Consider the following 15,264-nt stretch of genomic DNA (forward strand, 5'->3'; position numbering starts at 1 on the left):
TGTGTGTGTGTGTGTGTGTGTGTGTGTGTGTGTGGAGACAGAGGGAGCTACAGCTGCCTGACTACACAGAGACAGAGCTATGGCTAGCCGGGGCTATGTCTGTATTTCTTTTTCATATGCAAGGGATCCTCCTTTCGAAGTTAGTGATGGTCACTAGTGAGGACCAGGCTTGCTCTGTCCTGATTGATCGCTGGGCCCCAGAGGCTGCGTGAGGCAGAGAGGCAGAGGCTGTGCTTCCTGACCATCAGAACTGCTCCAGAGTGACCTGGCTTCCATGGGAGATGTTGGGGCTGCCCTCACCCCAGGTCCTCCTGTGGAGACAGAGGGCCACTTCCTGGGAGTGCCAAACAGGGACAGCTGCTCAGACATTGGCATTAGCCCGGCACTGACCTCCCGTCTAGCCCTAAGATGCTGTCATTCTAGGCATGGCTGGCATTCTAAGGAAGAGGGCCCTCGAAGGTCCAGCTCAGCAGTTTCTGCTGGCTGAGGGCTTCATTAAACTCCCTTTCCCCCATTCTTCATGCAGACCCCACTTGAAAGCTTCCTGACTCACCTCTCCCTCCCCATCTTCCCCAGTGACCACTGTTCCTTGCTCAGACTCCTCAGCCCTTAAATTTTGCAGGCCCCTGTTTTGTGGGGATTTGGGGGACCTATAACTGACTTAGCAAAACTAGTGAAAATGCTGGTCAAGGTGATGGATGGGTCCCTGCTTCCTTCTAGAAGAGTGACCCAGGAAACCAAGCTCTTTCAGACCTGGGAGGGGGAAAAGAGAGTATTGTGACATAGCCACATTTTACCAACACTTCTCCACCCCCTCTCCACTCCCCCGTGCCCCCAGTCTTATCAAGAGCTTGTGGTTTGGCTTTGTACCTACCAGGACATGGGAGACTGAGCTTAGACAGACCTGTCAGCTGGATGAGGGGAGAAGAAAGAAGCTATGGGGCTTGGATGGCATCTTTAGTAGAACATAAGCTCCTTGAGGGAAAGAACTGTGTTTCCCTTTGGTTCTTTGTATTTCAGCTCCTAGCCTATATCCTGGCACACTGTGGGAGCTAAATAAATGATAAATAAATAGAAAAATCTTCATATTGAAGGGGTGGCCAGGCTCATTGCCCACCTCCCTTGGAGGCCGGGGGTGGCCAGGCTCATTGCCCACCTCCCTTGGAGGCCGGGGGGTGTCCAGGCTCATTGCCCACCTCCTTTAGAGGCTGGAGGGTGGCCAGGCTCATTGCCCACCTCCCTTGGAGGCCAGGGGGTGGCCAGGCTCATTGCCCACCTCCTTTAGAGTCTGGGGGCATTGCATGGCCATGCACGTGATGCTGAGGGTCAGAGCTTAAATCAATAGGCTGGCCTGGGTCTTGCAGTGAAGGATTGGGCTCTTGAAGGACCATGCACTTGGGTTTAGCAACAGAACATTGTGTTCAGTTTTGGTCACAACATTTCCAAAAAGGAGATATTCGAGAAGGACTGTTTGACATCTGGAAAAAAGGCCCTTTAAGCCCTTGAGCGCTCTTAGCCTGGGCCCTGTGAACTAGGATTTTTCAGTATTTTCACAACAGCCCCTCAGCATAATTGGAATCCTTTGTAACTGTACATACTTTATTTTGTGTGTTTAAAAACATGACCATGGAAGGTTCCAGGACACTAAGACGAGGAAGAGCCTCAGCTCTGCGAGAGGCCCAGGGGCTGGACTTGTTTAGCCAGAGCAGGCTAAGAGGGGACTTGATTTCTATCTTTAAATGTATAAAAGGCTTTTTATAGGGAGAGTGTGGAGCAGTTTCCTTTTGCTTGAGGAAGAATGGACAATTACAGAGATGTGATGTGGGTTGGATGTTGACCATCGGAGTGGCTGCTGAGGGCTAGTGGGGAGTCTCTGTCCTTGGCAGCCTGCAAGAAGAGAGGAGCCAGGCCTCCCTGGTGCCAGGCTTGGGGCTGAAGCTGCCTGAAGCTAAAGCCAGGCCCAGAGGATCTTGGGAGAACCTTCCAGTCCTGGGGGAAGAGGGCTGTTCTGTATTTGCTGTTTTATTCTAGACATTTAGTAATGAAAATAGCCTTTAAAACTTTCCCCAAGGAGAAGGTTGACCCGACTCACTCTTAGATTCTCGTGCCCATTCTGTGCTGGGAGCAGGGCAGATCTGGAAGGACCCAGACAGGTGCTTTCTGAACCACAGGTTCAGAAGTGTAAGTTGTAAGTGCCTAGTGAAGCCCAAGCTTGGGGCTTCCCCAGGAGGCTGGGGGTCTTCTGGCAGATCAGGCTGTGTGTGCTTCCCCTTTCCCCACTCTACCCCCATCGTGGGCAGCCTGAAAGTGGGCAGCTGAAGCTTGAGGAAAGAGGAGCAGATACCATTTACATAGAGCCTACTGTGTTCTAGGCACTGTGCTAAAAGCTTTACAAATACTCGTACTGTTATGACCCCCATTTTGCAGTTGAGGAAACTGAGGTAAACAGAGGTTAAATGCCTTGCCCAGGGTCACACAGCTAGCGAGTGTCTGAGGCCGCATTTGAACTCAGGTCTTCCTGACTGCAGGCCTATCAAGGGCGGCTCCATGATGGCCAAGAAGAACCTTGGGTCTTTTAGCACAACTGGGAGGGTCTGCTTTGGCTTTGTTTCCCTCATCGTTCCGTTAACTCTTGTTATTCTGTTATCCTGGAGGATGGGGCTGTTACAGTTCATGTCTCACCCAAGGTCCTACTTAAGGGGGCTCAGGGTGTACAGGCTTTAGCCCCAACTGATGACATTCTCCCAAGGGTTGGGGGATGGGCCCCCTGCACTCCAGTTTCATTTAACTGGGTTAGCCTCACCATCCCTATCTTGGACTAGTGAAGTTAATTTCTGGAAACCAAGTGTGGGCCTTGGTAGAGATTACTATTCAATTTTATTTTTAATTACATTTACTTTTTTCAATTAACATACATTTATTTTCTCTCCTTCCCACCTTCTTTCAGTCATAATGAGAAAGGGAAAAAAACTTTTGTAACAAAATGTTCATGTTTCAGCAAAACCAGTTGCCACGTTGGCTGCATCCAGAAACAGGTGCCTCATTCTGGATGTTGAGCGCATGAGCTGTCTGCTGGCAGTGGGGAGCGTTGCTCCTCTGAATCATGGCTGGCCTTTGGCTTGGTCAGAGGTCGTAGGTCTTTGAAGATTGTTTTTACAGTGTTGTCATCGTGTAAATTGTTCTCTTGGTTTTTGGATGTGGGCAATGGGATCCAGGATGTTTATATGTTCTGTGCAGCTTTTATGACCATGACTTCTATGCTTTTCTCCAAGCCATTGATGAAAATGTTTTAACAGCACAAGGCCAGGACTGAGCAAAAGTTTGGAGAACCTTCTCCTTTCAGGGCTATAAGATAAAGCTGTACTTGATTCCTTGAGGCCAGATTAGACCAGAATCCACAAGTACAGGGTCTTAGAACCATCCCGGGGAGGATAAATGGTGCTCATTTGGGCATATGATTGAAATCCTACTTGCTAATATCGCTAATATTGTACCTTGAGTACAAGCATTTATTAAGCACCTACCGTCTACCAGGTTCTGTGCTATTCACGGGACATGCAAAGGCAAAAAGGAAACAGTCTCATGGAGCTTACGTTCTACTAATAAGAGGATTGTAAGGGCCTAGCAGAGTCAAAGGGCAGGAAAAGCTCTCAAGAGCTAGGCATGGTTTAATGGGAAGGGCCCCATGTTTGAATTCTGGCTCTGCCATGAACTGTCTGTGTGGGCTTGGGCAAAGCACACTGCCTCTGGGAGTCTTGGTTTCCTCATCTGTAATATGATAAAACAAATCCTAAGGTCCTGTTTAGCTTTGGGTCCAATGAAACCATCTAGCTAATCCTGTGGTACCATCTAAACTTTATTAAACATTGGCACCGAACTCTTGTTTTCCATGAAGACTGGAGACTCCTTCCCATGGCCACTGGTACAACAACTTGGTCTATGAGGGGCACAGGGTATGAGCATGTGCAAGATGGCCCAGGGAAGGGCTTCAAAGTCTGGGCATTGCCAAAGTCTGCAGCCGTGAACAGGGGTTCCTTAGCTCCAGCTGGAAGTTCCATCCTCTCCGTCAGTCAGTGCCCACAATGGAGAGGTGACTAAAGAGAACCCTCCTTTTGTGACTTCTCTGGGGAAGAAGGCAAATGGAAGAGAGGAGCCTGGCATGCTGTTTCTGACTCCAACCACTCAGACACTCAGTCATCCCCCAAGCAGCTCCTCAGAGTTTCCTCACAGCTTGAGGGCCCCGTGGTGGTCTAGCTGGGTGGCATGGGGGCCTCTCTTCCCTGTGGGAAGGAGTTCAAAGGTACTTCTGAGACAGCCTCTGCCTCTGCCTGCTTTGAGAACTTGGGAGTTCTCAAGGAGTCAGTTCCTGGAATCAAGGAGTGAACCAAGACTTAGTTTATACTTTTCAGAAGGGGGAGGATGGCTGTATGGATGTGGGGAACTATTATCACTCAAGGGCTGATGGCTTTGGCACCAGCCCCTCCAAGCTTGTCCTGACCCTGTGTCCTGAATGTAATGTGGGAACATCCAGTACCCTCACACAGTTTTTATTCCTGCCCTCTAGTGGTCATTGGAAGAGTGAAGCCAGGTCTCGGGTACCTTTTGGCTTCATCTCCGTTAGGGGCCTCACTCAGCACTGCTGTAGGGAGGGTATCATAGAGCTGGGTCACAGTCCCCCTGCCTAGCTCTCACAGTCCGGCAGAACGCAGGACAACATCTTGTAATTCCTCCCAATTTCTGCCCTTTCTCCTTGAACCCTTTGCTACTGATGTATAAAATGTACATTTTTCTGCCTGTCCCACCACTAGCAGGGAAGAATTTTCTCCCATAAAAGAAAAAAAAAAGTTTTATCGATGTTTTTTGTTTTTACATCAGCCATTTGATTTCCAGAGATCACTCCCATTTAATCCATTAGTGTAAAAGGAACAGGACCAAAGCTGTGGAGTATGTGACATTTCACACCCATGGTCCCTTTCCTACAAGACGAGGGGGGTGTCTTGCATCCCTGGCTCTCCAGGGCCAAATCTCTCCCCCTCCCCTGCCTTCTGCCTCCATCTTTGCCCCTTGTCTTCCCTGGCTACCTTACTGAGTTCCCCTCGGTGTCGGCGCCTTCGCCCTGGGATTATCTACATTTTGCCTTGTGTGCATCTTGTTTCTGCCCAGTTATTTTCAGGCACTCTCCCCACTGGACTGTGGGATCCTTGAGAGCAGCAGCTGTTTTTCCCCTTCTGTGTATTTCCAGCACCTGGCGCACAGTAGAAGTTTAATAAATGCTTGTCTGTAGTCACAGTTCAGGAGAGCACATTTGGTGCTCTTTTCATTGACGTGATTGTCCTTGTGTGTAGATTGTCCTCGGTGCTGGTTACTTTGTAGAAATCCATGCATATCTTCCCATGGGCACAGAATTGGAGAGCTGGAGGAGACCTCAGTGGCCATAGAGTCCCCCTCTGTGACACACATGACAAAGTGGTGGTTCAGCCTTGTCTTGGACACTTCCAAGAAGGGGGAAGCCACCACCTCCCAAATCAGCCCATTCCTCTTTCACTGGTTCATGTTTTCCCGATGTTTCACTTCTGGCTCCTCTCTGTTCTAAAAAGTGTCCACTGAATAACCTTATGTGTTAACACTAATTCAGCAAATGTTTATTTAATGCTCACCATAGTCCGGGCTAGGAATACAGAGATGAAAGAGAACCAGTCCCTGCTCGCCAGGAGCTTCCATTCCCCCAGGAGCAATGGCATGAGTCTAGAAAATGAAATATTAAGAATGTACAAAGTAATTTCCTAGGGGAGGATCCCAGAGCCTGAGGCAGGCAGCCTATACAGGCTTCTTGGAGCAAATGACCCTTGAAGTGAGCTTGGAAGGAAGTGAGGGATCCTATTAGATGATGTGAACCAGGACCAGGATATGGAGACACCTGAGATATGTCCCAGAGTGTGGTCACAGCTCCTGGAGATGCACTGCTCACCTACCACAGCTTAATAGCCTCAGGAGGGTCCTGGGACATGAGAGGGAGTTGATAAATTCCTAGTCAGCTAGATGGTGAAGCAGCTAGCGTGCTGACCTTGGACACTAGTTATGTGACCCTGGGCGAGTCACTTATCTTATCAGTCTCAGTTTCCTTATCTGTAAAAATAGGGACAACAGGGGCGGTTAGGTGGTGCGGTGAACAGAGCACTGGCCCTGGAGTCAGGAGGACGTGAGTTCAAAGCCAGCGTCAGACACTTAAAATTCACTAGCTGTGTGACCTTGGGCAAGTCGCTTAACCCCAATTGCCCTACCCTCCCCCCTCCAAAAAGGAAAAAAAAATAGGGACAACATTAGCATCTACCTTACAGGGTTATGAGGATCTACTGAACTAATATAAATACAGTGCTTTGCCAAACTTAAAATGGTATGTAAGTGTTGGCTATTATTATTAGTCATTATTATTAGCTACCCTTTAGAGGTGCCCTCTGGGGTGGTGATGGGGAATAAAAACATAGTGTGATAGTTGTAATATTAATGGGATTTAAGATCTTCCCACCCATTAATAGCCTCACATGGGACCCAGTAAGGGAAGCTTGCTTAGGGGAGTCTTGCTCACAGGGAGGCTTTCACACCTTTCACTAATTTCTAATTAGTCCCTGAGTCATGAGGGTTGTGAAGTCATGAGGCTCTGAGAAGTGTATGTATACTCTGAGTCGGTGCTTTGCTTTGAGGGCTTGCCTACAAGAAGGATCTTGTGCTTCCCTGGTCCAGATTCTGAGGCATGTTCAGAGCTCCCCGTCTGCTCAGACACACAGCTCTCTCCATCCAGGGATGTACCTAAAGTGTATGGCAATATTGCCATGATTCAGGGAGTCAGAGCCCTCTCAGTTGGTCTTTATTTCTCTGCTTGTATTTTCTCTGAAGTTTAGGAGGCTGACTTTTCCTTTAAACTAGTGAATATAATTAAAAAGATTGTCAAGCCCTTGACCAGCTGCTTTCCCTAGTAAAGCAGATCTCAGAGCTGTGCCAGCAGCCATCCCGGGGATGCCAGTGGTGGTCAGAGAAATCCACAAAAAAGGAAAATGACTAGTGTTGGAAGCTTTGTGAAAGTGGAAGGAGAATGAGGTTAAGGAATAAATGCTCACTTGGTACCCACTGTTTGCCAGGTGCTGCTCTGTTGTTGGAACTGCGGGTTGGTCCAGGGAAGCAATTTGGAAATATGCCCCAAAGCTCCCAAATTGTACGTATCCTTTGGCCCATCCAGAGGGCTATTAGGCCTGTTCACCCAAGAGGCCAGAGAATGAAGGAAAGCATCCATATGTAGAAAAATATTTATAGTTGCTTTTTTTGTGGTAGCAAAGAACTGGAAACTGGGGTGTGGCTGGACAAATTATGTTATATGAATGTTTTTATTGTTCATTCATTTCAATCATGTCTGACTCTCTATGACCCCATTTGGGGTTTTCTTGGCAAACACAATGAAGTGGTTTGCCATTTCCTTCTCTAACTGATTTTTACAGATGAGGAAACTGAGGCAAACAAGGTTAAATGACTTGCCCAAGGTCACACAGCTAGTATGGAATACAAATTGGAATTGTTCTGTAAGAAATGATGAAAGGGATGGTTTCAGAGAAAGTGATACAAATTGAAGCGAACCTAATCAGGAGAACAATTTGTACAGGAACCACAACGTTCTAAGACAAACACCTTTGAAGGACTAGAACTCTGCTCAGTGCAATGACAAGACAGTGACAACCAGGAATCCCGAGAGAGTGAAGCCCAGCCTTCATCTCCTGGCAGACATGCTGCTCTAGGGTGCAGCTTGAGACGTCTGGTTTTTGGACACGACCAATTTGGGGATTTGTTTTGCTTGACTATGAATAATCTCGCAGCTTTCTTCTTGTCTTTTTTTTTTTAATGGGGGGTGGGTAATGGTGGCTGGTGGAACAAGGAGAAAATAAGCTTTTGTTACTTGAAAAAGAGAAACCAAATAGATGGTGCTCATCCTGGGCAGTTACTAATTTTCGTGGGGCAAACTCCTTTGGCTGGCATTGGAGCCAGAAGACCTGGGCTCAAATATTAGTTTAGTTAAAAGTGTTTTTCAATATCAGCAGTGGAAAGTGATTTTGAAAAAGCCAAGAATATACGTTAGATATTCTAAGTGACTCTAACTTCCCTTCCAACTGTGAATCTTCAGTTTCATGACTCTGTGATGATTTCTACTCTCCCCTTCTCTTTCCTCACCAGGATGGAGAGCCGGTCCGTCCAGGCGTTGCCATGACAGATCTCGCCACGGGCTTGTATTCATATGGCGCCATTATGGCGGGGCTCTTGCAAAGGTACAAGACGGGGAGAGGTCTCCACATAGATTGCAACCTGCTGTCGTCTCAGGTAGGAGCCAAACAACAATGTTACATTTCACAGAATGGCCTGAAGTAAATGGCCAGGTTCTCTTTCCCTATACCAAGTCATCTCACTGCCCCAAACTCGAAGGAAGTACATTTTCTGTTGTTGTAGTGGGTTTTTGTTGTACTAAGTATTGCTTGAAACACTTAGACTCTTGGCTAGGGCTTGAAGAGAGTATTCCCAACAGTGAGATCACATCCCCACTGAGATGTGGACTAGAAATGGGCTGTGGCCATGGGGTGAATTTTCACTGTCAAGGTATTTATTATAATGTATTGTGACCTGTGTTAAGCAGACTAGATTTTCTCTGCTTCCTGAAACGGGGCTACGGTTGTTACATTTTGAGACTCAGTCTCCCTTTCTTCAGATCACAAGGTCCTTGGTTAACAAGGTATTGCTGTTCTTGAACTCTTGGTCATCTGGGGACCTAAAAGGTTTTTGAGCTGGCACCATGGATAGGCAGCTCTGGGCCTGGGGTCAGGGAGACAGTTCAAATCCAGACTCGGATCTTGACTGTGTGACCCTGGGCAAATTGCTTAACCTCTCTCTACCTCTTTCCTTATCTCTAAAATGGAGAGAATGATATCGCTTACCTCCAGGGCTTTTGTGAGGATTAGATGAGGTACTGTGAAGAGCTTGGTCCATCATAGATGCTGAATAAATTCTTGTTTCTTCCTTCTTTCCTTCACTACTGCTACCAGCGCTGCGAGGCCCATGGACGGGCCCTGGCGTCGTCTCAGGAGAGGCCTGGTTTCGGCCCTGACCTCTGGTACTTCATGGCCGTAGACCCTCCGAGAAGCACTTGACAAGCCCCCAGCGTTTAGCTCTTGGGTTTATTTTGTGTGTTTTTCACTGGGAGCTTCAGTCCACCCTCCCAAGGGAGAGCAAAATAAAATTTAATTTGTGAGAGAGACATTTTACTGTGGGAAAACAGCTTTATAGGCTCTGGGGGCTCCAGCTTGGAATGTCCAACTTGAATGCCAAACACGGGCAAATCATAAACCAAGGAACCCAGTTCTGATGTCCTTTCAGTGTCTGGGAGAAATTGGGAAGGCCATGTTGCTACCCAAAAAAAGAAGGAATAAAAGAAAGTAAGAAGGAAAAGAGAGGAGTCAGTAAGCTGAACAAGAAGTCTTAGAGGTTTGTAATAGCTAGGTAGGGGTAGAATCTGGAGTCACAGGAACTGGGTTCAAATTCTGACTGCTATCACTCCTGTTACTCTGAGGCAAGTCATGTAATTTCTCCAGTCACTAGTTCTTTATGAGTAAAAGACCTTACTTGTCTTTTGGGGGCCTTTGCTGCCTTAGATCTATGATCTTTTGCTCTAAAATTAAACAGAAAAACGGTTACCAAAAGGTTCCTGAGCTCCTTTCCCTTTCCAGGCAGTTCAAATCTAGAATCCCAGTTTCTCAGAGGTGGACAGGGCCTCCCTGAGCTGAAGCCCCCAGTGGTGAGGTGATCTCCCAGAAGAAGTACAATGTGCAGGAGGGGTACAAGGTTGACCTTGGGGTCATGAAGATTTGAATTCAAATCCTCCCTCTGAGATATACTCTAGTACTTAGGGCCTCAGGCAACTTTCCAAGATTCTAAGTTACAGAGGAGTTGAAGACATATCTGTATCTAAAAATGGGCATGAAAATGTTTTTTTTTTGAGTTACAATTTCAAAAGCTCCTAGGGATGTAGATTTTGAGCTGGAAGTGAATATATGGTCTTTACTCCAGTCTGCTGATTTTACAGATGAGAAAACTGAGACCCAGCAAGGTCTAGTGGGCTTCCCAGGGTCACCACAGTAGTAATGGGTGGAGGTGGGATTGGGGCACTGGCTCCTCTGATGTGAATTGCAGGGGTGACCTTCACTGAATCACAGTCTCCCGGGGTATTTGTTTTTTCCCTTGTAAAAGGAAAGGCTGGGACTAGAAGGCGTCTGTTGTTTCAAAGGGCTGTGGTAAGTTGGAATGGGATGCTATTGCCTCGTGAGTAATGATGCCTAGGAAGAAGCTGGAGAAATATGGAAAGAGTGCACGCCAAAGAGGAACTTCATCAAGCTGGGAAAACAACGTGAAGCGTTGCTTTATGCTTCACACTTCAGTGCTGTGGCGGCACGGCCCCCTCCCAGCCCTCACTGACGCACACACAGCCCGTGTGGTTCAAGCAATATTCAGTTCAGCAAAACTACACTGTGTAAGTGAAAAGAACAGCAAAATGAATCGGTTAGTAAAACATCTATTAAGCCCCTAGCGGGTGCTAAGCTCTGGGGATACAGAGGAAGGCCAAGGACAGTCCCTGCCCTCAGGAGGACCGCACACACTAGAACGTACAAAGAAGACAAGTCACCAGACAAACTGGAGACAGTTATCAGAGGGAAAGCTTAACTAAGGGCGATGCCAAGGTGGTGCCAAGCCAGGGCTTCAAGGGAGCCACGAGGCAAAGATGAGGAAAGAAGAAAGGTAAGGAAGGAAGGGAAAAAGCACTTATGAAGCTCTTACTGTGTGCAGAGTGCTGAGGACATACATAATGAAGGCAGGGGCTTCCTGCTCCCAGAGGGCTAATGGGGAGAAGACGAGAGAGGAGGGCTTTCACCATGTGTCGCGCGAAAAGGTTCCGTGGTCCTTAGGGTGCAGCCACAAAGCCGCTGTCACGTGTCTCTGTTACACGTCATTTCCGCTGATGGAGTCCTGTCAGTTCCTGGTGTTGAGCCAGGGATGGGGCTTCGCTTTTGTTTTTTTTGTTTTTCCAAATGCTTTATTAACTTCTGATTTACATCATTCATTTCCACCAGATTTTGAGTTACAAATTTTCTCCCCGTTTTTCCCCTACCCACCCCCCAAAAATAGCAGTCCCACAGGATATCCCCTCCTCCAATCTGCTCTCTCCCATATTTTCTCCCATACCTGTTTCGATTTTTCCAGTGGATCTTTATGCCCCAGTGACTGTATATCTTATTTCCCAATTGCATGTAAAATAGTATTGATAATAGTATATGTATATATATATATATATACATACACACATATACATATATATTTGAATATTTGATTTTAAAACTTTGAATTCCAGATTCATTCACTTCCTCCCTTGTCACTCACCCTCACTGGGAAGATAAGCAGTTCAGTATAGATTGTACATGTGTGGCTAATGCAAAACAATAACATAGTAGATATACTGTAAAACACTGACTATATTTCCCTCCCTCCTATCCCACCTCCCACTTGTTCTATTCTCTGCTTTGATCCTGTCCCTTTTCAAAAGTGGGTGCTTCCAACTTCCCTCCCCCCCAGCCTGCCCTCGCTTCCATCATCCCCCCTCTCATCCCCTTCCCCTCTACTCTCCTGTAGGGTGAGGTACCCCATTTAGTGTGTATTTCATTCCCTTCTCAAGCCAAATTCAATGGGAATAAGGTTGACCCATTCCCTTTTGCCTTCCTATTCTTCCCCTCCATTGTAACCATTTCCCCTTGCCTCTTCTATATGAGATAGTTTACCCCATTCTGTCTCTCCCCATATCCTCTCATTATATTCCTCTCTCGCCTCTTAATTTCACCTTTTAAGTATCATCCCTTCCTGTTAAATTGGTCCTGTGCCCTCTATCTATATATACCTGTAAACATATATACACACATTCATATGCCCATAATACTCTCCTTTATAGACATATATATTTCTATTCCCTTCAACTACTGAGAAAAGTTTTATAAGTTACAATTATTGTTTTTCCATGTAGGAATGTTAATATTTCAACTTTGATAAGTTCCTTATGATTTCTTTTCCCTGTTTACCTTTTCATGCTTCTCTTGCTTCTTGTATCTGAATGTAAAATTTTCTGTTCAATTCTGGTTTTTTCAGCAAGAATGCTTGAAAGTCCTCTATTCCACTGAATGACCATATTTTGCCCTGAAACATGATCCTCAGTTTTGCTTGGTAGGTGACTCTTGGTTTTAATCCCAGCTCCTTTGCCCTCCGGAATATCATATTCCAAACCCTTCGATCCCTCAGTGTAGATGCTGCCAGATCCTGGGTTATCCTGATTGTGTTTCCACAATATTCAAATTGTTTCTTCCTGGCTGCTTGTAATATTCTGTCCTTAATCTGGGAATTCTGGAACCTGGCTATAATATTCCTAGGAGTTTTCTTTTTGGGATCTTTTTCAGGAGGTGATTGGTAGATTCTTTCAAACTCTATTTTGCCCTCTGGTTCTAAAACATCAGGGCAGTTTTCTTTGAGAACTTCCTGGAGGATGATTTCTAGGTTCTTTCTTTGGTCATGGCTTTCAGGTAGTCCAATAATTTTTAAATTATCTCTCCTGGATCTATTATCCAGGTCAGTGGTTTTTCCCATGAGATATTTCACATTGCCTTCTATTTTTTCATTTGTTTGCATCTGTTTAACGGCATCTTGATTTCTCCTAAAGTCATTAGCTTCCATTTGCTCCAATCTAATTCTGAAGCCATGATTCTCCTCATTGAGCTTTTGAGATTCTTTTTCCATCTGGCAAATTTGGCTTTTTAAGGCATTCTTCTCCTCATTGCCTTTTTGAGCCTCTTTTGCCATTTGAGTTAGTCTATTTTTTAAGCTGTGATTTTCCTTAGCCAGGCCGTTGACTCTCATTTCGTAATTTTCTTGCATAGTTCTCATTTCTCTTCCCAATTTTTCCTCCACTTCTCTTATCTGCTTCTTAAGGTCCTCTATGGCCTGTAACCAACCCGTATTTTCCTTTGAATCTTTTGGTGCAGGAGTTCTGACTTCACTGTCTTCCTCCTGTTCCATGCTTTGCTTCTTTTTGTCCCCAAAATAGGAGTGTAATGTTGGAATCTTCTGTCTGCTTTGTTTCCTTTGCCTGGTCACGTCGCCCCTCAGTCACTTGACCCCTGGGCTTTTTGCCACAGTAGGACTCTTCCACCAGACAGGGGAGCTTTCGTTCCAAACGCTGGGGTTTTCTCAGTTGTGGAGGTATTAGATGGGTACCCTCTCTGAGGTCTCCACATGCTCTGCCAAGCTGGACACACACCCCAGCACCTCCACCCTAGACTTCAATCCAGATCCAAGCAGGTTAAAGCAGGAGTGATTACCCCTCAGACTGGTGCTTGGTCCCCCTATACTCTGCAGGCCAGGAGCTGAAGCTGCCACATGGCACTGGCTGGCTGTGCCAGCGACTCAGCGGCTTCTCACCCTGGGGGTAAAAGCCATGCACTTCCACTTACTGGTCCCAAAGTCCAGACTGCACTGACTTCTCACTTTTTCCTTCGCATCTGTGTGTTGATAAATCTGGAAAGGTCACAGCTGCTGCTGATCTGGAGTGGCTGGTCAGGCCCGTCCTGGGGCTAAAGCCGGGGCCTGGGGCTGGGCTCAGCGGGAGGTTAGCTTCTCTGTGTCATTTTGTGGGTTCTGCAGTTCCGAAGTTTGTTTAGAGTCCCCTTTTACGTGGATTGGGGAATGTGGGAGCCGGAGCCACGGGGAGGTCGTGCTTCTACCTTGCCATCTTGACTCTGCCCCCCTTTCATCCAGGGCCTCTGATTTTGGTGGCAATTCTGGGTTTCAAGTAGCTGTGGTCACAGCCTTTTCAGGGCAGGTCCGGGCTGCATGACCTCAGGGCTAGCTTCCTGGCATGAGGGCTGGGGGCACTGGGCTAGGAGCCTGGCTGTGCCCAAGCCTCCTGGGTTCCTGGTTCCATGCTGTCTCATCTGCAGGGACGTGTTTCTCAAGCCGGTGCTTTGACTGGCCTGACAGTGCTCCCCACCCTCCACCTCCTTCAGGGGGTCTTGGGGTTTCAGCCAAGCTGACTTGCCCTGTCTTGCGTGGACGGTTGGTGAGGATACAAAGGGAGCTCTTTCATTGGGTTGGAGAAGCAGGGGACCATGGGTATACAATGCTGCACTTGCTGTCAGGCATAATTGATGGGTCAGTTGGTTCTGTTTGACTTTCCCTGCCTTGTTACAAGGAAAGGCTCCCTGAATTATGCTTAGAAACAGTCATCATGTTCATATAGGGCTTTAAGATTTGTAAAGACCTTCAGTAACCCTGTGAGTTTAGTGGGGCTGGTCCAATTATCCCCATTTTACAGATGAGGAAACTGAGGCCTACGGAGTGGACAGGATTGCCCAAAGTCAGACACTAAGGGTCTGAGCTGGTATACGAACCAGTCTCTTGCCTCCCCATCCATTTCTCTCAATTTATTCTTTTCTTCTTCCCTTTTTCTCTTAATCTTAAAAAAGCTCTCAATTTATATGCCAAAACCACCCCCCCAAACCCCAAAATGATTTCTATGGATAAAGTAGAACAGAAAAGGAGGATTCCAGTGAGACTGTGAGTATCTGACGTACATGTGCCTTTTCTCCTTTTCCCCTCACTCTGAGTAGCCATGACATTGATCTAAAGCACACATGTGTGCACACACACATACACACACTCACACACACATATACACACACAGACATTCACAGACACACTTGCACATACACAGACACACTCGCAACACACACATTCACACACTTGCACACACACACACTCACACATACATATACACACACTCACACAGACACACTTGTGCACACACAGGCACATTCTTACACACACTCACATATACACACTCACACAGACACACTTGTACACATATACTCACACACCCATACACACTCACACAGACACACTTGCACACTCACAAGACACATTTGCACACACATACACACACTCGCACACACACACACTCACACATACATATACACACACTCACACAGACACACTTGTGCACACACAGGCACATTCTTACACACACTCACATATACACACTCACACAGATATATACACACACACTTACAGACACACACACACAAGCACAACTCACAGACACACTTGCACATACACAGACACACTCGCAACACACACATTCACACA

At 46.7% G+C, this 15,264-nt stretch overlaps 1 protein-coding gene across 3 annotated transcripts in view; it reads left to right on the forward strand.

The window, feature by feature from the left end:
* Positions 1-15,264, forward strand: part of SUGCT (succinyl-CoA:glutarate-CoA transferase) — a 667,680-nt gene that overhangs the window by 70,631 nt on the left and 581,785 nt on the right. For all 3 annotated transcript variants that reach the window (XR_011167603.1, XM_069084394.1, XM_069084395.1), the window contains exon 8: positions 8,218-8,361. Coding sequence is in view for 2 of the 3 variants with exons in the window: in XM_069084394.1 (XP_068940495.1) it covers positions 8,218-8,361 (144 nt within the window). In the remaining variant the exon portion in view is untranslated. The remainder of the gene's footprint in view (positions 1-8,217; positions 8,362-15,264) is intronic.

Source organism: Petaurus breviceps, unplaced genomic scaffold, assembly GCF_028583685.1.
Source record: "Petaurus breviceps papuanus isolate PSGF00001 unplaced genomic scaffold, PetGlider_PUasm1.0 174, whole genome shotgun sequence".
NCBI classification, from domain to species: domain Eukaryota; kingdom Metazoa; phylum Chordata; class Mammalia; order Diprotodontia; family Petauridae; genus Petaurus; species Petaurus breviceps.